This window comes from Talpa europaea (genome assembly GCF_964194135.1).
Source record: "Talpa europaea genome assembly, chromosome: 6".
Lineage (NCBI taxonomy): Eukaryota > Metazoa > Chordata > Mammalia > Eulipotyphla > Talpidae > Talpa > Talpa europaea.
The window spans coordinates 74856579-74878721 of record NC_140072.1 but is presented as its reverse complement, the minus strand read 5'-3'; the positions used below and the strand labels follow the sequence as shown (position 1 = coordinate 74878721).

Genomic DNA, 22143 nt, shown 5'->3' with positions numbered 1-22143 from the left:
ATCCTTTACTATTCTGTCAGTAACACCCAGTGGCCTTAAACCACCCAAAACATTTAAGTGACATGCAATCATAAAAAGATCTCTGATTCAGAGACTGCTATGAAATGTCTGCACCTGGACAGAAGAGAGCAAAAAGATTAGATATTTGTGGTTAAAATTTTGTTCTATAAGGAATCATGAAAATCTCACTTGTAGAAACTATTTAAAAGGAAAAGTCTGCATTTGTTAAATTGTAGTTCAATAGACCTCCTAGATGTTTGATCTCATTTAAATATGTATATTTCCCTTATAAATTCACCTCCAGTTGGGATCCTTGCTCCGCGATAAACTGTAATTAATAGATAGGAAGGGGAAAAACCCATGGCACTTTGGCTTATTTATTGGCAGGTCAGAGACCATTTATAAAATGAGTGACTTTGAAGATGATGATATGCCCCAGCTTTCTGCCCATACCCTCGCAGCTCTCCAGGAATTTTATGCTGAGCAGAAGCAACACACGGACACAGGTGGGGATGAGAAATATAACATTGGAGTCATAGAAGAGAATTGGGTAAGTCGAGGCCTTCCACCTTTCTCAGGAAGTATTATCATGGAACATGTTCTGTATCTTAATCCAATTTTTGTCTCTACCCCGCTTAAAGACCCAAATTTATCTCACCATTTGAGAATGGATAACCTATTGAGGGAGCAAAGGCAAAAAGAACGGTCCACAGGCACTTTTATATAGCAGGAATGCAGATTTTCCTGTTTTCACTCAGATTGGCTAGTGATTAGAGCAGGGGACTTTTCAGATAAGGGAGTGGGGCCAGCGCAAATTTATGCTTCCTTCTTGTGTATGTAAATGTAGTCTATTAGCTTTCATGCAACCCAGCAAACCTGATGGAAAAATCTATCATTGTGTTAAGTGGAGTAACTAAACTTAAATGCAGTGAAAAATGGATGAAAGGGAGTTTTTAAAAAGACAGTATTTTCTGATGCATACTAACCTTTAATTATACTTTTATAGTCAAAATAAAAATGGGAATTATGAAGAGGGGAAAAATGAAAAAAAAATTAAATACTTTGTACTTTTTGCTGATTCAAAAGTAATCTATGATTGTTATAGAAAATATGTAAAACATTAAAAAAACAAGTTAGGGGCCTCCCTGGTGGCGCAGTGGGTTGAATGCTGTGCTGTGAAGCTGTCCACAGCCTCTGCAGCGCTGATTTGATCCCCAGCCAGCAAGGGAGAGCCCCACATGGCAAGGCAGACCTCTCCTATCTTACCCGCTGCTCCCCTCAGCAGTGTATTTTGGTCCTTCTGCCTGTTCTGCTCCCTGCTCTGTCTCTGGTGAATCCTCTCACCCTCCCGCGACTCTGGCCTGTACCCCAGTTCTTGTATAAATAAAATAAACCTTAAAAAAGAAAGAAGTTATTAAAAGGCAGAAGATTTAGACAATCTGGAGAAATCAGAGTATTTAAATAAAAACCAGTTAGTTCTAATCACATTAATTAGAATTAACTATCCTTATAATTTTGATACTTTTTTTGGCTTTTTTTGGTTATTTATAAAATTGTGGGAATCTCAGAGGAAATTAAGAAAATAATAATAGCGTGAAGTATAGGAAAGAAAATATTATAAAGCTAAAGGATAAATCCAGGTGGTTCAAAATTCAACTACTTGGGCTTCTAGAAAAATTGAAAACAAAGATGGAAGGAACTATTCAAAGAACAGTGTTAGAAAATTTCTCAGAACTGAAAACTTTGACTAAGACATGATTATGATAATTGTGAAAATTCTGAATACAGGTAACAAAAAAGATTCTAGAATCTTGCAGAGGAAAAATAGATCCCCTACAAATTTCAGTACTCTTAGTCATATTGGACTTCCCAATAGTTTTATTAGAAATTTGGGGTGGGGGAGAGAGAGGGGACAGGGAGTGAAGCAATAACTTCAATATTTGGAGTATTTTCATTGTAGAATTCTGTCTGAGCTGTCAATCAAATGTGAGGATAAAATAAAAGAATTTTAGACATGGTGAGCAAATCTTACAGCACTTGCCTCCCATGCACCACTTCTCAGAAATGGCAAGAGGATGTTAGGGATACATTCACACAAATAGTGAATGAAAGAAATCATTCAAACCAATAGTGAAACAGTCATGCATTTAATATTAACCCTGGGAAAAACGAAAGGTAGGATATTGAAGGAAATATAATCATAGTGTATTACTTGGCTCAGCAGTGAACACTGACAATAGATTTTAACTAAAACTGAGGTACCAGCTATATTGGGAGAGTGGGGAGGAGGGAAGAGGAGTATATAAAGAGCAAACTTCTTGTATACCGTAATAAATACAGAATGCGAAGTGGATTCATCAAGAGATTGCATCTAAAAATAAAATTTGAAATAAGGGACTAAATTTTTAAAGGAAGAGTTGAATTAAAAATTGCTTCTGAGGAGGAGTGGGACTCCGTGGTGGGAAGACATGAGCAGGGGGCTGTTTTTCTCTGTAAGCCTACTGATGCTTTTGATTTTTTTTTTTAATGTCACTTAATGGATTTTATTTTTTTAATTTTTATATAATTAATTTATATACATTTTACAACATTGTTCATTTTTGTATAAGGTTTGCTTTCTCATCTCAGGTGTAGTCCCCTAGAATTTCCACCACTGGGGCCTCCCTAATAGCACAAGGGGTTAAGCCTCAGCTCTTATGAAGCAGTTCATGGCTACTGCAGCACGAGTTTGATCCCCAGCCAGGGAGGTGACCCACAAGGCATAGCAGACTTCTCCTGTCTCGCCCACTGCTCCCCTCAGCAGTGTATTTCAATATATATGCCTGTTCTGCTTCCCACTCTGACTCTGGTGAATCCTCTACCGCCTCCCCACCCCCACACACCTCTGGCCTACATTCCAGCCTTTGTATACATAAATAAATAAATCATTAAAAAAAAAAATTCCTACCACCAGTTCACCCACGCAACATCACCATAGTCCCTGTTTTGGTTGTTCTCCCTCCCCCTCCCTTCCAGAATGTGTCTGATTTATAGTTGCTTGTTAATGTTTTTGCTGTTGCTATTATTTTTTCCCCTGATCCCTTATTTGGTTCCCCTATATTCCTTCTGTAAGTGGTGCTTTGATTTTTAAAGGCATGTTCACATAACACATTGATTAACAATGAGATTTTTGTTTTTGAGAATGCTATGAAGAGAGCCAAGACACTCCATTGGGCTGTGACAGTAGGGGTGAGAGAGAAGGGCAACTCCGTAGCTCACCAACAGAAAACTCTGCCACCTCCCAAGTCCATTGAAGCAGAAGCCCCTGTGTGCTGCTGTGCCCTTGATGCTTCCTGAGCAAAGAGGGAGTCAGAGCCTCACATTTGTTCTGTAGCTGAGAGTGGTTAGACGGTGACATCTAGATATGATATAACATATGCCCCAATTAATATATACACATATCCCAATGCATATGTACTTTGTCTTTAGAAACACTGTAAATCTGGATTTAAGAGCTGTCAGCAGGCACTGGCTGCCCACTCACCTACTCACAACACTGCCCTGCTGCCCACTGTGCAGGGCAGAGGCCTCTTAGAGAAATGGACCATTCCCCCACCGGAGTTTCACGTTTCCCATTAAAATCATCTTTATTTTTTTAAAGATTAATTAGTTAATTAATTTATTTATTTATTTATACAAGAACCGGGGTACAGGCCAGATGCACAGGAGGGTGAGAGGATTCTTTAATTTATGAATGAGAATAATTTAAGGATCATAGAAATTTAAAGAAAATCATCAATCAGCGTGAACAGGAGTTGTAAGATGGAAAAAAAAAACCTTACCCCTGAGGGGAAAACAAGTAATTAAGGGACTATTCAAAAGGTAAAAACAATGCCATCATGGAAAGCAGTCAGGAGATTCCTCAAAAATTAAAAATAGGAATTCCATACAATTCCATTACCTCATATCTGGGATACAAAACACATGAATTCAAAGATATATATGTACTCCATGTTTACTATAGCCGAGAGCTGGAAACTGCCTGAATTTCCAACAATAAATGATTGGATAAACAAGATGCAATATATATACCAGTGGAATAGTGTAGGCTATTAAAAAATTATAAACCCTGCCATTTGCAACAACATGGATGGACCTACAGGGTATTGTGCTTAGTAAAATAAGTGAGGCAGAAAAAGACAAATACCAGATGACTTCACTTATGTATTACATAAAGAAACAAACAAATGATTGTAGCAAATAAAGCAAAAACTTTTAGAATGTAACACTAAATATCTGTTACCAAGAGGGAAGGGCATAAAGGGTAAATGTAGTTAAAGTGGTCAGTCATGTTTGCTTTTTTTTCCCCATCATGTACTGGAAGGCTGAAGCTGGTGTGTGCTGTTAATTTAGCCCTTGAACCACCACAGGTTCTTGTCCCATGAAGCTGTAAAAGGGAGTTCCCAGACTTTTTAGATAAGTAAGCAGAGTGAAGCAAACTTTACTCAAGAAAGTGAAGTTTATTTAGAGGGAAAAGAACAAAAGCAAAGACTCCAAGACAGCAGTGCCAAGGAGGGGCAAAATACACTATTATGGACCCATGTCTAGAGGATGTTTAAACTCTTTTCCTCTATTAGAAAATCTCGTCGTGTTACAGGGCAATCCTGATAAGAAACAGGTTGCCAGACTGTGGGTCCTCACCCACACACTTAAAGGGAACTTATCAGTGCTAAACTGCAGGCACACACAAGAGGTTGATAAAAGGTTTATTTACAAGGGAAGGAGAAATGGGGAAATGAATAACTCAGAAAAAGAGGGTGATAAATTCGTAAATGCCTCCTACCTGTTCACCTGGAATCCTAATGACCCACTGAGAGCTGGCAAAAAGCCAAGCAAAAAGCCAAGCAAAAAGCCAAAAAAGAGGGTGACCCCAGTGCACTTGACTAGTTATATACCCAAGCAGAAAACATGGCTGCTTAACTCCACGCTCAGGTCCTTGCAACCCTCCCTTTGGTGATCATGGGATTTGTAGTTCCCAGTGTCTTGATGGCTCTGGTCTAGAGTGGGGGCGGAGTCCACAAAACCTCCATGGAGTTTGCTCCATGGGATGTGCCCATTTTCCCAATTCTTATCTTACAGGTTCTCATTTGACCTTCCCTGTCCAAGCCCTCTTAAAATTTACTGTCCCAATTAGCCTTAAATTTTAGCCTTAAAATTTACTGCCCTTATTAGCCCTTATTAGCCCTCCTGAATTTCTCTGACCTTATACCAGAAGCCTCTTTAACTCTTTCAAAGCCCCTGCCTATACTGTCCCTGAAGCTGCCTAATTAACTAATTAACCCTAACTTGCCCTGTGTAGGGTAAATAGTTTTCAGGCAATTGCATGCCTGATGGTGGGCACCTGCATTTTGTTACATTGTTATATTCAGTTGTATTGTTCACTTCTGTGGGCCATGGCTGCAGTATTTGCAGTATCTATATTATCCAAGAGAAGCAGAAGCAAGAGAGCGCACAAGAGAGCTGGGAAATAGGAAAGCAAAGACTTGCTAGGGGCTAAGAAGCCTCCTAGCCTCCTGCCACCACCACCCCCCAAACCCTGAAAAATCCACCCAGGGCTCCAGGACTCCTTTACCTGTCTGCTCCAATCATAGAAAACCTGCTCTGTGTGTTCCTGGCACTATACCCTAGGACTCAATGTTTTAATTAATTAATTTTGAATGAACTGCCATTGTTTTATAGCTTTGTTAATTTTTTGACAGTATAGGATTTCTCACCTTAGGTGTGGTCACCATAGCTCTCCCACCACCAAAGCACCCATAGTCTGTCACAGTACATCTGCTCTTCAGCTGCCCCCTCCCCAGGTGTTCTCATCTCTCCCCCTCACCTCTCTCCTCATATTCCCCTCCTGGGTGTATATGGTCTACGGTCAGCTTTGAAAGGGTTGATTTTAAAGTTTGTCTTTTTCTCACCCTTTGTTTGGTTTCTCTATATTCCACATATAAGTGACACTATTTGGTATTTACCTTTCTCCTGGCTTATTTCACCTAACATAATCCTGAAGGGATCAATAGTGTGGTGAAGAATGGAGTTAAGAGTTTTGGTGGTAAACATTAATGTAATATGGTTTGACTAATAATGATGCACACCTGAAATCTGTAGACTCTCCTACTACATGTTACTTCAGTAAAAATAATTTTTTTAAAAAAGGTAAAACCTAGAGGCCATGAATAAGACACACAGATGGTTTTGCTGACCTGTGTATCTGTTATATCCTTTGACATGTTCTTTGGTCCTTTGTATTTGGGTATCATTTAATACATTCTTCTGTTCTCTGTGTTTGAAATTCTGCTAATTGTTAACTGACTCAAGAAGCTCAATTAAAGTCAGGTTCAGGGCCTCCCCGGTGGCACAGCGGTTGAGCGCTGGGTTGCAAAGCTGCCCGCAGCCTCTGAAGTGCTGGTTCTATCCCCGGCCGCCTGGTGAAGGTCTCACATGGCCTGATAGACCTCTCCTGCCGCCTGCTGCTCCCCTCAGCAGTGTACTTCCTCAGTCTGCCTGTTCTGCTCTCTGCTCTGGCTCTGGTGAATCCTCTCACCCTCCCACGCTTCTGACTGGACCCAGTGCTTGTATAAATAAATAAATAAATCTTTAAAAAAAATTCAGGTTCAGTTTTTTTTTAGCAAGACACATAAAAGGTGGGAATGTGTTCTTAACTGGCTGTCTCCATTGTCATGTCAGCAGCCATTGATACGTAATGTCTGGATTCCATGAATTAATGAAGGCCCTTGGTCAATGTAAAATACTTTTGAAGAAAAATTAGTTTTAAAAAGAAAAAAACTGAAATATATGCATACTGGTATAGTACGCATACATTAATACAATTTATGCCAGTTCTCGAATAACCTCAGCCTATTCCTGTGTCAACAGCAGCTGAGCCAGTTCTGGTACAGTCAGGAAACTGCTCTTCGACTCGCAAAGGAAGCTGTCACAGCTGCTGGAGAAGGTGGCAGGTGAATTCAGGTTTTGTTTCTCCTCTGTCTTCTAACCTGTAGTAATATTTTAAGTGTCCTTCCTAGATGAGAGATATTTGTAAAAGTCTGGAGTATAATCTTCAAAATTTATAGCTCATGATTTGAGAACCACTTCAATATAGAGTTTAGGGGTAATTCAGTATCTGTTCATCGTTCAGTCTCTTCATTCTATTATATTTTGAATGTATTCATTCTATGGAAGACCTTGTAAGAGGTCTTTTCTCTTTTAACATTCTCTAACCTGTTTCTTATATTTGTGCCCCCAGAGTATGCTTTAAAAGAAAAAATCTTAATGTTTGACCTTTATGAAGTTTTTAAAACAAGGTTTTCTTTTTTGTTAGATTTATTTTTATCAAACATTTCATGCATGCAATTTAAAGTCCTGGTCCTAAAAGATTTGTTCCAAAAATAAAATCCATTGCTAACTTCCCCCTTGCCTACTACCCCTTCCATCTCACTTTCAGTTGATTATTTTGATATTTACTCCCATATTTCTAAATAACATGACAAATCAGCACGTCTTGATTTATCACTCATACACATTTCTTTACTTCTTGCCGCAGAAAATAAGGGTCCATCCCCCACACATGAGTGCATAGTTTCTGCCTATGTCCCCAAGAGAGTTATCTCCTGATTTTGGTTATGAAACAGGGGTGGTGATGGCAAGAGGATGGGATAAGCCGGCATAGCTACCCACCTGCCCAGGCTCTGCGACAAGAGAGCTGCCAAAAACCCCTTTAACCTGTGTGCACAATTGCAAGAGACCTCAGGCGCCAGGATCAACCACCATGGGGTTTATTTTACAAACAGGGGAAATAAAGAGCTTACTGTAGCCACTGTAAGGTTATCTCACCCAGATACTGTCCACCAGAAGTACAAGCAGAGTAGTGGTCACCTGTCAACAGAACTAGACCACACCAGCCAATAGTGATGGTTACTACTGTTCCCCCACAGGCAGTGTCAGCAGCTCTTTGTGTGAGTTGTTGGACAACACCAACAACAAACAGCTCTGAGACACCAGGCCCAGAGCCTTTGGTGCTCCTTTCAGGCAATGTCAGAGATAGGACAGAAGGCCCAGCATCTGACAGAGGTCTTCAGCTTCTCTTCTTCCCTCAGAGGTCACCTGCTGGATGCTTCTTTTTTTCTCTCTTCTTTCTGCTTCTGGTCCTTCTTTCTTCAGAGGCCAGAAACACAGTCTTCCTTTTCTTTCTTCAGAGGCTGTAACAATCTGCTCTGCTCACTCTGACCCTGTCTTATATCCTCTCTCAGGGTGCCCCACCCACAAGTCTGATTGGACCGTTTTTCAATTCTGAGGCTTACTGGACCATTTAGCACTAGTCAGCTCATAGTTCGCACCTGATTGGTCCATTCCATGATCCAGACAGTAAGGGCAGTTGCTGGGCTTTGAGGAGCAATTGCCACAACTGATTGTGGTGGAGCAGCAGGGAGAGAGGATACCACTGCTGCTGCCAGCTGGGTTCTGGTAACAGTTAGTACAGGGTTTATATTGTTACAGCCATATAAATGTGCTTTACAATTGAGCCTTATCCTTTTTATACAGTTTTTCATTTTCCCTGAAAAAATAATTCTATTTGTGTGTATGTTTCTATGTATATCCCTAATTAGTCCTCAAATTCTCCCCCCCCTTTCCTGTTGTGTAAATCCCTTATCAATAAATGCAAACTTGGGCCTCCCTGGTGGTGCAAGGGGTTAAGACGCAACCGTGGAGCTATCTGTAGCCACTGCAGCATGAGTTCAATCCCTGGCCAGGGAGCTACCCACATGGCGCAGCAGACCTCTCCTGACTCGCCTGCAGCTCCCCTCAGCAGTGTACTTCCACCAATCTGCCTGTTCTGTTCCCCACTCTGTCTCTGGTGAATCCTCTTACCCCACCCCACACCTCTGGCCTGTACCCCAGTTCTTGTATGCATAAATAAATAAATCTTTTTTAAAAAATGCAAACTTATTTTAACCCCTTAAAACAAAGTACTCCCAGAATTTTTTAACCTGTTCCAATCTAGCCTATTTGCTTCCTCACTTTGTTTCTGCTCTTATCTTTTTATCTCTCTCTACCATCATGCTGGGGAGTGCTCTTTTGTTCTGAATTTCCTGTTCTCAGTACCCCAATTCTTGGTTTATAGCCTAATCTTGATTGGGTACATCCTTCAATATCTTCCACAAAAAAGGTACATGGGAGGGGAATTTCAAAATAAATATTTTTATTCTACCTTTACTCTTGGTTATGACAGTTTAGTAGGAGATCTAATTACAAATTTTGAGGGTATTTCTAATTACCTCCAAGTTCCCATAGGTGCTGTTAGAAATCCAATACCATGCTAATTTCTTGTAAGAGACTTGTTTTTTTTCCTATAACTGCCTACTACAAGCTTGAGAGGTTCCCTAAAATCCTTTGTAATGTGCAGTGTGGGAAAATTGTCTTAAATTATTTTTTTTTATTTCTCCCCTTCTGTTTGTCTGTTCTTTGTGAAACCCCTGTTGTTTGAACTTTGGATCTGATATTTTACTTTGCTGCAAAGTTGGTTGAGAAAAAAATCTTCCTCTGTCCCCATGGTCTCCAGATCCCCCAGTTCCTCACCCACAAGGAGATCATGGTTATTGGTCTTATGAGTCTCACAGAGATTTCATACCCTTTTCTTCCTTGAATATCTTGGAGATTAATGACTGTGTGATATGCTGCTGTAATAGATGTACCACAATCAACTCAATATTTAAGTTACCATTAGTTTTTCAGCACTTAGTTTTAAAAGTTAGCCATTAGAATATTGCTCATTCATAACTAGGATTCTGTCATTTTCTATACACAAAGCAGAAATTCCAAGTTTATCTTGGAATTTAATGTCTTAAATTCCACCTGACTTTAATGTCTCTTTTTGGAAAACTGGAGTCATTTAGGCAGTTATTTGGGTTTTTCTCTTTCAAGATTATGAATATTACAAAATGATGTCAAAATAAATAATTTGAGATAAAAAGTATTTGAAATGAATATTAAAGGGCCAACATGAAAGTAATAGGTAAATTTGGGCTTTGAGTCAGCTAACTTTTGTCCTAAAATGTTTCTAAACATTTTTTACTATAAAAGCACATTATTTCATACCTTAAAATTATGAGTGGTAAATTTTTAAATACCAGATTCCTTAAAAGTGGCAAGCTAAAGTTTTCTCTCAATTTTTACTACTGTTTCATTAGCTTGTACTATTATTTTCTTTAAGAAAATCTGAATGTAAGAACCTATGCACATTGCTAGAGAAACACTCTTTATTTAACACCATACACTATCCATTAAAGAGCTTTCATGAGTGTTTGTTTTAAATTCTAGAATTGCATGCGTGAGCGCCCCCAGTGTTTACCAGAAACTGAGAGAGCTGCATAGAGATGACTTTTCTATATACATCTTTGAATATGACAGAAGATTTGCCATATATGAAGAGGAGTTTATCTTCTATGATTATAATAATCCATTGGATTTACCTGAAAAAATTGCCTCACATAGTTTTGACATCGTCATAGCAGATCCCCCCTATCTTTCTGAGGAATGCCTCAGAAAAACATCAGAAACCATTAAGTATCTGACACGGGGCAAGATTCTGCTGTGTACAGGTAGGTGCCAGGTGGTATGTCTTATGGGAGCTGGTGAGGGTGATATTTAAACCTTAAATTTCAAGAATTAGAAGAGCTCTTAGAAATCAAGTGCTGAATTCCTTACTGTGACCGTGAACAAGTTACTTAACTTTTCTGTGCCTCAGTTTCCTTATCTATAGCTGCCAGTCAGGATTGTTGAGAATTGACACATTACACATAAAGTGGGGTCTGGCACATAGTACATGTGCGTGAAGGTTATTTTTACTTACCAGCAGCAGCAGCATGATGATTTGGTCTCTACACTTGATAAAAGAGAAATTTGGAATCTATACAGTTAAAGGGAATTTCATAATCACAGAACTAGACATTATGTTTATTATGTGTTTTGGTAGGCTAGTAAATAGTAGTCAAATGAATAGATACGAAATTGATACTACTGATGGGGGCCAAAAGATTTGCGTTGTTGACACATTCGCAAGACAGGCAGTGGATCAGGGCTGGGCTGGAGGGAGAAATTGGTGTGAGTATATTCACTCATAGGTTGCAAGATTAAATATTACTGAAAAGGGGGTTCTTGACTCAAAGTTGGCAAGCATTAGTTTTTAGTAATTTTTGCTTGTCTGATTTTTTTTTTAAAGATTTATTTATGCATACAAGAGCTGCGGTGTAGGTCAGGTGTGGGTTGTGAGAGGATCCACCAGAGACAGAGTGGGGAGCAGAAAAGGCAGACTGACTAAAACACACTGCTGAGGGGATCAGTAGGCAAGACAGGAGAGGTCTGCTGCGCCACGTGGGTCACCTCCTTGGCTGGGGATTGAACTCGTGCTGCAGTGGCTGCCGATAGCTTCATAGTGCTGAGACTTAACCCCTTGTACCACCAGGGAGGCCCCCTAATGTTATTTTGAAGAATATAATCTATTTCTAATTTTCTAAGTGTTTCAGCTCTGCGGAGGTAAGAAAATTATTTATTAAATAAAAAATAGGGCCTCCCCGGTGGCGCAGTGGTTGAGCGCTGGGTTGCGAAGCTGCCCGAAGCCTCTGCAGCGCCAGTTCGATCCCTGGCTGCTCCCCGGCCACCGGAGGAGGGTCCCACATGGCACGCAGACCTCTCCTGCCGCCCGCTGCTCCCCTCAGCAGTGTACTTCGGTCCTTCTGCCTGCTCTGCTCCCCACTCTGGCTCTGGTGAATTCTCTCATCCTCCCGCGCTTCTGACTATACCCGGTGCTTGTATAAATAATAAATAAACCTTAAAATAAATAAATAAATAATAAAAGGATAAAAAAGGTTATTTTCCAAAACCAACCTTTACCTCTTGCCTATTGAATGTTACTGTCAGCTAATGGCTTTGTGTGTTCAGTTTAGCGAGTTTAGGGCCCCCCTGGCTTGGGACAGCACCAGGGTGCAGACTTACTTGGTTCCTTCTCTTCAGGTGCAGTCATGGGAGAAGAGGCCGCAAAGCTCCTTGGCGTGAAGATGTGCAAGTTTATTCCAAAACATGCACGAACCTTGGCAAATGAGTTTCGCTGCTATGTGAATTATGAATCCGGGCTAGATCATGATGTTTAGGTGCAGACAGGAATGTAAGACAGTAGAAGGCCCTTTGTGATGTTCCCCTCTGGTTATTTTCTTGGTAGAATCACACGTTATACTCTCCCCTACCCCAGGACTGGGGCTCTCCTTGGTCCAATTTCCAAAATAAAGAATATCGTTTCTCCTGATGATTTCCGTATTGACAGCTTCTCTAGAGCATCTGCTAACTTGAGTCCATGGAATTATAGGTGGTCGACATCTTAGAACCCCCCCAGCTCTTCTCCTCACAGGCCATGGGTAAGAAGCAGAAATATAAACATGTCAGTGACTTGGCCAAGACTGAACTAGACAAACCTTGAGCTCTCCATCAGGCTGCACGCCCCTTAAAAGGGGCTGCCTCTGATGCAGCCCAGCAGTTGTAGGTCTTGTGATGGGGCTCCTCCTCTGCCCCGGACCCCCCAAGGAGACACAACTTGCCTTCATGAAGTAAGTTGATAACCCCACGAAGTGCAGTCTGGGGGCCTCCCGGACCTCTTTCAACTCCCCAGTGCTGGAGGCCCCGCAACAGCATGGCCTAGGTCTGCTGTGCCTACCTCAGCCACAACTCCTCTGCTGAGGGATGTGCCATGCTCCCAGCACCCGAGAAAATAAAAGTGCTTTCTGCAAGCCAGATATCACGGCAAAAAATCATGCTAGACTTTATTTTTGTTCAAAAAATACTCTCAGGCTTCCACACCACAGAACACTGCTCAGTAGCTAAATCATTGATACTGGCAACTTGAATAAGTTTTCAGGGTATCTGCTGAGTAGCCAGTTCCCCGAGGTCACCTGCTGTGCCATTCCCTATCTGTGACGACACCCTGGGATGGAGAACAGATGAGGGGCGGCGAAGTTAGCATGGGGTGGGGTGGGTTTGGCCATAAAAGGGAGAGCTCTGTGCTGCTAGGACGATTGTGTCGTCACCGGCAGGCCGGCAAGCAAGCGCAGGATTGTCCGCATTCCAGAGTGAGACAGACAGGCTGCACCGGCGCCCTGCGTGAGGTCGGCGTGGTGACATCTGTCATCCTTATTAAGTGAGATGTCACCGCTTGGGGAACAGGGTGAAGGATACAGAAGACTTCGGTAGTGTTTTTGTGATTTCCTGTTTATCTGCAATCACTTCAAAATAAATACTTTAACTCCTTTCTCTGGGAAACCATGTTGCTTCCTACCTCATGGGACTTGCTTGAGCTGACAAGACATGAAAGATCTTTATTCTTGCTCAGACACAGTGACCAGCACTATTCCAGACGGAAGCTGCACCGGCTGCGGGGTCCAAGCAGAGCAGGGCCACAGGGACCCCAGTGGCCAGAGGGCTAGTGGCCCATGGGCCTTTGAGGGGAAGTCAGAGACCCTGAGGTTGTCACCACAGCAAACCCCGTCTGTCCTGAGGTCCCCCCAACTGGACAGTGCTCAGGGGTTGTGGGGAATTGCTCATGTCTGTTATTTCATGACCTCGGTTGTCATATTTTAGGAAGAAATTAAAATTAAATTTACTTTCAAAAATCACTTTTTCATGACTCTTTTAAAGCAATGTGCCAATGTTTGTTCTTTAAAAAACATCTCCTGCATGATTATTTATTTATTAATTTATTTACCAAAAATTGTGTAGGCCAGTAATAAATTATAGTGACAGATCATATATGGAATGTGTAACTTAGGGATTGTGGCCAAGTAGCAGCCTAGATAAAACAATTTCAGCTGTTTTCTACATCTAGCATTTAGATAGGAAGAGAAATCTTTTTTGAAGTCTCCCTCTATACATTGATTTCATTCTAAAAAATGGCTAAAACGTTTTCTTTTTTTTTTTAAAGATTTATTTATTTATACTAGAACCCGGATACAGGCCAGATGCGCGGGAGGGCGAGAGGATTCACCAGAGACAGAGCAGGGAACAGAACAGGCAGAAGGACCAAAATACACTGCTGCCCTAGGGAAGCAGCAGGCAAGACAGAAGTCTGTGCGCCATGTGGGACTCTTGCCAACGGCCGGGAATTGAACCGGTGCTGCAGAGGCTGCGGACAGCTTCACAGCGTGGCGCTCAACCACCTGTGCCAGCAGGGGAGGCCCTAAAACGTTTTCTTTACTTTATACTGACTCTTCATGTATGAACAGGTGTATCCCGGTGCCAAAAGACCCATTCTTATACCAAAAACCGAGTTGCTCTGGGAAAATGCTTTCTGTCACACTGCAGAGTTCATAATACGTGCATATATGTCAGATGCCCTTTCAGGTATCGAAAATAATATTAATAATAGTAAGAGTAACCAGAACAATAGTTAATACTTGTTCGTGTGTGCCAGACATTGTGCTAAAGTGAGTTTCTTAATAGCAGCATCATGTAATCCTTATAAGAACTTTACATGGCAGGTGTTATGATCATTTTCATTTTATAGGCAGGAAGGAGGCACAGGAGGCTGTGAGCTTGCCCCAGCAACCGCCAAGGCTGCCCGTTGACTTCGGCAGGAGCCCACCCGCCTCTGCTGTGCCTGCGTCTGGGTGGCCGGCAGTGCGGAGCACAGGTCCCCTCCTCTGGGGCGTGAGCGCCTGTTTCCCTGCGAGCTTGCCATGCGGCGCATCTCGGCGTCACTGTGTGTTTTACAAAAAACAGGCACAGCCTTCAGATATCCCACCTCTTGCTGTGCTGTTTTATCACAGAGTGGGAGTGCTCCGGTGGGCTCTCCAAAGAACGATTAGAAATGGTGGTAAGAAAGTTATTATAAATCAAATAATGAAAACTCCCGCTGGACTTTATGTCTCTCCTTGACTTGTGGGTGTGTTCAGGGCTGGAAGACGGTGTTAGACACAGGCACAGGGAAGGATGTGCCTGTGCAGCTGCGCTGTGTCCAAGCCATGGGAATGATGGCGATGGTCATTGAAGAACTTCCTGAAAATATTTGACATATCTCCCATCAAAAGGTGGAATCAAAATTCTTCCCTTGAAGATGAGCTAGCTTTAGTGCCTCACATTTTATGAATACAGTGGACCTCAAAGTGACCCTGCCTGAGCTCCTGCCGCCTCCTCCCTTTCATCCCGCCCCTGCCCCACCGCTGTCTCCCTCTTTCTCGTGGAACTCGGTAGCCATGCTATAATGAAAGGCCCGCTGTTGCCTTTTTTATTTCTATGTATCACCGACATACAGCATGAGTTTCCTATCTATAATATAGTGATTTTATATTTGTATAGAATGCAAAATGATCATCACAATAAGTCTAATTAACATATATTGCCACTGTTACCATTTTTTTCTTGTGGTACAAACAAGATCCATCCTCTTAGCAACTTTCAAATAAATGGTACAGTATTATGAGCTGTTGTTACCATGCTATATGCTGCATCCCCATGACTTATTTCATAGTTGGAAATTTATGCTTTTTACACTCCTTCATGCATTTCAACCACATTTTACCCCCATTTCTACCTCTCCTCGACCCACCTCAGGTGCCACAGGGCTTCACGGGTTGGTTTGTATGCTTTTTCACATTTAAGTAACATCATATAGTATTTGTCTTTTTATTTTTTTTTAAAGATTATTTACGTGTAGAAGTATTGGGGTATAGGCCAGAGGTAGGGTGGGGGTGGGGGTGAGAGGATTCACCAGAGACACAGTGGGGAGCAGAACAGGGGGATCTACTGAAATACACTGCTGAGGGGAGACAAGAGAGGTCTGCTGTGCGCTATGTGGGTTAGTAACCTGCCAGGGGATAGAACTCAGGTCGGCAGTGATAGCTCTGAGACTAACCCCTAGGCAACTAGAGAGGCCCCTGTTTTTATTTCTTATTTTTTCTGGTAGATAGTATTTGTCTCTCTCTCCTTGACTTATGCCACTTAGCATAGTGCCTTCAAGGTCCACTCATGTTGTAAAAGGCAAGATTACCTTTTGCATGGCTAGATAATTTTCTGTGGGGGCGGTGTATATGTGTACCCATTCACCCGAGAGGACGTCATCAACTTGGCGGCAAAGAGACGCTAGGATCAAGTTCTCCCATAAAAACAACTGATAGGGCGAAATAACGGGGAGTTCCTGGCAGGGCCGGAATGTGTTAGACAAGCTGGGCGATGGCAGTGACATTGGGGAAAATTGGAACAACAGGGGAAGGGAAGAGAGAAAATCATCAGGACCCTTCTCCCATGTCCTCAAGCAGAAAATGAGAAAAAACTTGGAGATCATTCACCCGGGGAATTCTGAGACATCTGAGAGCTCCGGGCAATGACAGGTGGGCAAATGGGGCCTCCACACAGGCACACAGTGCACCCGAAGGTACAAGCCCTTTTGTTGTGGCGCTTCCCTGCCTACTCCCTCCCCCTCCTGGAGACCTGGGGGGAACCCTGTAACTGGTGGCACCTACCTCGGGGAAAGACATGACAGGAGCCTTGTAGGGCTGGTCCCTACATCCGGGGCCTCTTGGTACCCCAAGCCCTCGGGTAGAAGGAGGCCTCAGGAGCCCCAACACCCACCCAACTACCCCACCGGCCCAGAAAGAGTGTTGACCCACCACACCCACAGCTGCAGTTGAATCTGCGCCCTTTGTGGACCCCCTCCCCCTCTTTTTTTAATCCTCCCTCAACACACTGCAAGGCAGACTGCAGGCCCTGGGAAGACTGTCCTACTCAGCCGGGTGGCACTCCCCTGCGGACCAGACTGAAACTACAGCAACTAGTCACTGGGAACCTGAGAGGCAATTTTCCCATCTGTTTGTGTGTATTTGTTGGTCAGCTGGTTGTCTGTTGTTCCTTTGTGTCTTCCCTATTTCTGTTTACTGATTCTTCTATTTTTCTTCTTTCTCTCCTTTAACGTTACCATCTTTACTTTCTCTTCTTTTTCTTACATTCCTCCTCTTCCTCCTCCCCTGTCTTCCCCCATCTGGCCCATTCTTTCTTCTCTCACCTTCATTCCTTCTACATTTCCGTATCATCGTCCTCTTTCCTCTGACCCCTTCTGTCGCTCCTTATTCTCTTTGGATCCCCATATTCTTCTGAGACACACCTAGAGGGACCTAGCAGTTCAACAGAGAAATACATCCCACCCAGCCTGGAGGCACTTCCCAGAGGACTTGGCCTCAGCGTGTGTCTGGAGGTGCAGTGCTCCACACGAGACCCTTGACTACCACAGGCTGAGGCATCGGATCCCATCCTACACAGTGGGGACCAGAAAAGGAGGGGCTTGTAGTGCAAATCACAGCTCAGAACAACACCTACCATAAAAGACGAGTGTCTGGACGTGTCCCCAGCCACAGCAGCTCAGACACCAGACAGACACATCCATGCATCAGCAAGAGAAATCAGAAGTCATGCCCACCAGCACCAGCAGTACAGGGGGAATACAAGCTGAGCAAAGCCAAAGGTTAACAATGGGAAGAAAGAAAAATACAAATGATCAAGCAGGCCCTTCTGGGAACAATACACCGCAGAAAGAAAATCAACCTCCAAAACCCGATAACACGGGCATGGAAGAATATCCACACCTAACAGATATTCAAAAAGGCCATAGTGAGAACAATTAAAGAGCTAAGAGAAAACCCAGAAAGAGATAAGAATATAATCAATGAACTGAGGAAGAAAGTGAAAGAACTGGAGGATATCCAGAGATGAGTAGAGGAGCTCAAGAATTCTGGGTAAAGCCATGAAAATGGAATAGAGGAAATGGAAGAATGAATCAGCACTCTTGAAGACACAGGCATAAAAAGAACCGAAAAGGAAAAGGAAAGAGAAGTACAAAGGAGAAAGAATGAAGAAATGCTTCAAGAACTATCTGACACCTCAAGGAAAGGAAATATGAGTCACGGGAATCCCACAACATGAGGAGAGAAACAAAGGAACTGAGAAACTATTCGAGGGGAACATCCCAAGCATGAAGAAAGAAATGAAAATAGACAAATTACCACAATGAAAGGAAAGCTATAGCAAGACACATAATAGTGAAATTTCCAAAGATCCAAGACAAAATGAAACTGATGAGGGGGAAGGAACAGATAACCTATAAAGGAAAACCAATCAGGCTGACATCAGACTTCTGTGAAGAAACACTACTGGCAAGAAGAGAATGGAGTGACATATTTAACAAACTCCAAGTCAACAAATGCTAACCAAGAATACTCTACCATGCAAAGCTCTCCTTCTTCTATGAAAGAAAAATAAGAACCTTCTCAGACAAATAGAATCTCCAGAAATTCATTGTTACTAAACCCCCGCTTCAAAAAATATCACAAGAAACCTTAAAGCCAAAACCAAAGGAGGAATGAATAGGAAGAACAGAATAAGGTAAGGAATACACTCACAAAAAGGCAAACAAAATGGCAAATAGGCCAGTGTATCAATATTAACCCTAAATGTAACTGGACTCAACAATAAAAAGACACAGAGTAGCAGGTTGGATTAAAAAGCTAAATGCAACCTTTTGCTGTCTACAGGAAACACATTTAAGTACAAAAGACAAACATAGATTGAAAGTAAAAGGATGAAAAACAATTCTACAAGCACATGGAGGAAAAAAAAGAAGGCAGGAACAGCTATACTTAGATAAACATACTTCAAACTATCCTATTTACCCACCCATAGACATTTAGTTTGATTCCATATCTTGGCTCTTGTAAATAATACTCTAATGAACATGTGGGTGCAGATATCTTTTTGAGTTACTGTTTTGTTTTCTTCAGATAAAAACCTAGAAGTGAAATTGCTGGAACATATGGTAGTTCTTTAAAAGATTTTTTTTGAGAAATCTGCGTATCGTTTTTCATAGTGACTGTGCCAATTAACATTCCTGTCAACAGTGCCAACACTTGTTATTTTTTGTCTTTTTAATAATTACCATTCTAATAGGCATGAACTAGTGTCTCATTGTGGTTTGGGTTTGCATTTCTCAGATGATTAGTGACACTGAACATTTTTTCTATGTGCCTGTTGGCCATCTGCATGTCTTCTTTGGAAAAATGTCTATTCAGATCTTCTGTCCATTTTCTTTTCTTTTTTTTAAGATTTATTTATTTACACATATAAGAACTGGGGTACAGGCCAGAGGTGTGGGGGGGGTGAGAGGGTTTACCAGAGACAGAGTGGGGAACAAAACAGACAGATTTACTGAAATACATTGCTGAGGGGAGCAGTGGATGAGATAGGAGAGGTCTGTTGTGCCATGTGGGTAGCTCTCTGCCCAGGGATCGAACTCATGTCACAGTGGCTAGTGATAGCTTGATAGCACTGAGACTTTAACACCTGAGCGAGGGAGGCCCAACTGCTAAAGATATTTAAAATAATAACAGAATAGGAAGATCTCATGTAGCAAAATAGGCAGAGAAAAAAATACAGCACATGAAAATACAAGATCAAATGAACATAGCATTGCAAGTTAAGAATAACACTCTAGAATCCAAACACAAAATGATGTAATACTGTATCTCCCTATCAGTGTATTCAGAATTGCTAGAGGTGTGGGGGGTAAGAGGATTCACCAGAGACAGAGTGGGGAACAAAACAGGCAGATTTACTGAAATACACTGCAGAGGGGAGCAGCGGGTGAGACAGGAGAGGTCTGCTGTGCCTGATGTGGGTTAGCACCCTGGCAAGGGATTGAAATCAGGATGTAGCAGGGATAGCATTGAGACTTAACCCCTAGGCCAGCAAGGAGGTCCCACTTTGTCATAAATTCACTGACTGTATGAACATCAGTTTATTTCTGGATTCTCTGTTCTGTTTCTGTTCTCTGCTCTGTTGAGCCATGTGTCTTTTTTTACACTAGTACCACACTGTTTTGATTATTAGAGCTTTGATGAAATAATTACTGTAAGTTGGAAATCAGTACGTATAATGCTTTTACTTTGTTCTTCTTAAGATAACTTTGGCTACTCAGGGTCTTTTGTGACTCCATACAAATTTTAGGACTGATTGTTCTATGGCTGTGAAAAATACCATTAGAATTTTGATGGGGATTGCATTGACCCTGTAGCTTGCTTTGGGCCTTTTAGACATTTTAACAGCTTTTTCAGTCCATGAGCACAGAATAGCTTTTGTGTCTTCACTTTATTCATCAGTTTTACTATTTTCAGTTGTACAAGTCCTTTACTCCATGCATTGTATTTACTCCTAGGTATTTCTTTTCTTTTTTTTTTTTAATTTTTTTTTCTTAATGTAAGATTTTTATTTATTTATTTATTTATACAAGCACTGGGTACAGTCAGAAGCGTGGGAGGGTGAGAGAATTCACCAGAGCCAGAGCGGGGAGCAGAGCAGGCAGAAGGACCGAAGTACACTGCTGAGGGGAGCAGCGGGCGGCAGGAGAGGTCTGCGCGCCATGTGGGACCCTCCTCCGGTGGCCGGGGAGCAGCCGGGGATCGAACCGGCGCTGCAGAGGCTGCGGGCAGCTTCGCAACCCAGCGCTCAACCGCTGCGCCACCGGGGAGGCCCGGTATTTCTTTTTTTAACTTAAAACAACAGAAATTTACCCTCTCATATTTCTGGAGTAAGTTTACAAGTCCAAAATCAGTGTTTACAAGTCCAAAATCAGAATGGGATATTTTATTCTTTTTGGTGTATTGTAAATGGAATTGTTTCCCTAATTTATTTCTCTGCTAGTTCTTAGTACTGTAGAAATGCAGATTTTTATGTATTTTGCATCCTGCAACTCTACTGAATTTTTGTATTATTTCTAATGGGCTTTTTTTTGTGGAGTCTTTAAGACTTTCTATATAAAATGTCATCTGCAGGGCCTCCCTGGTGGTGTAAGGGGTTAAGACACAACCTATGAAGTGATTCGCAGCTACTGCAGCACAAGTTCGATCCCTGGCCAGGGAGCAACCCACATGGTGCAGCAGAATTCTCCTGACTCGCCCCCTGCCCTCTCAGCAGTGTGTTTCAGTCAGTCTGCCTGTTCTGTTCCCCACTCTGTCTCTGGTGAATCCTCTCACTCTCTGCACCTCTGGCCTGTACCCAGCTCTTGTATGCATAAATAAATAAATCTTTAAAAAAATATCATCTGCAAATAGTGACAGTTTACATTTTCCCTTTTTGATTTAGGTGACTTTTCTTTCTATTACCTAATTTTAGCCCTGGTTGGAACTTCAAAAACTGTTCTCAGTAAATGTGGTGACAGTGGACATCCTTGCAAGGGTAATTCTGGCCTTGTAACATGACATTGGGAGTGTTCCCTTCTCTTCTATTTTCTTGGATGAGTTTGGAAAGGTAGTATTAAAATATTCTTCTTTGAATGCTTTGGTAGAATCACCAGTGAAGCTGTCTGATCCTAGACTTTTGCTTGTTGGGAAGTTCTGATTACTGATGCAATCTTCTTACTAGTAAGGGTCTATACAGATTGTCTATTTCTTCACAACTCAGTCTCAGTAGGTTGTATGTTGTTAAGAACTTACCCATTTAGAGCCTCCCCTAGTGGTGCAGCAGTTGAGTGCTGGGCTGCATAGCTACCTGCAGCCTCTGCAGCACCAGTTCGATCCCTGGCTGCCGGCAAGGGTCCCACATGGCGCGATAGACCTCTCCTGCTGTGCCCACTGCTCTCAGCAGTGTATTTTGTCAGTCTGCCTGTTCTGTTCCCCACTCTGGCTCTGGTGAATTCTCTCACCCTCCCGTGCTTCTGACTGTACCCAGTGCTTGTATAAATAAATAAATCTTAAAAAAAAAAAAAAACACCCACTTAAGGGCCTCCCTTGTGGGGCAAGGGGTTAAGTCTCAGCACTATCAAGCTATCACCAGCCACTGCAACATGAGTTTGATCCCCCACCAGGGAGTTAACCCACATATGGCATAGCAGACCTCTCCTGTCTCACCCGCTGCTCCCTTCAGCAATGTATTTTTTAAAATATTTTATTTTATATAATTCTTACATCATCTTTCATTTTTGCACAATGTATGCATTTTCATTTTGGTTCAGCAGTGTGTTTCAACAGATCTGCCTGTTCTGTTCCCCATTCTATCTCTGGTGAATCCTTTCATCAACCCCTACCCTCTGGCCTA

The 22143-nt window shown here is 42.1% G+C and overlaps 1 protein-coding gene across 1 annotated transcript; it reads left to right on the top strand.

The window, feature by feature from the left end:
- Positions 1-362: 362 nt before the first annotated feature.
- EEF1AKMT1 (EEF1A lysine methyltransferase 1) lies at positions 363-12176 on the top strand (the record flags this gene model as incomplete). Its single annotated transcript, XM_084234464.1, has 4 exons — positions 363-550; positions 6907-6989; positions 10348-10628; positions 12040-12176. Exons 1-4 carry the CDS (start codon positions 407-409, stop codon positions 12174-12176), a joined length of 645 nt encoding a protein of 214 aa, XP_084090590.1. The 5' UTR covers positions 363-406.
- Positions 12177-22143: the final 9967 nt, after the last annotated feature.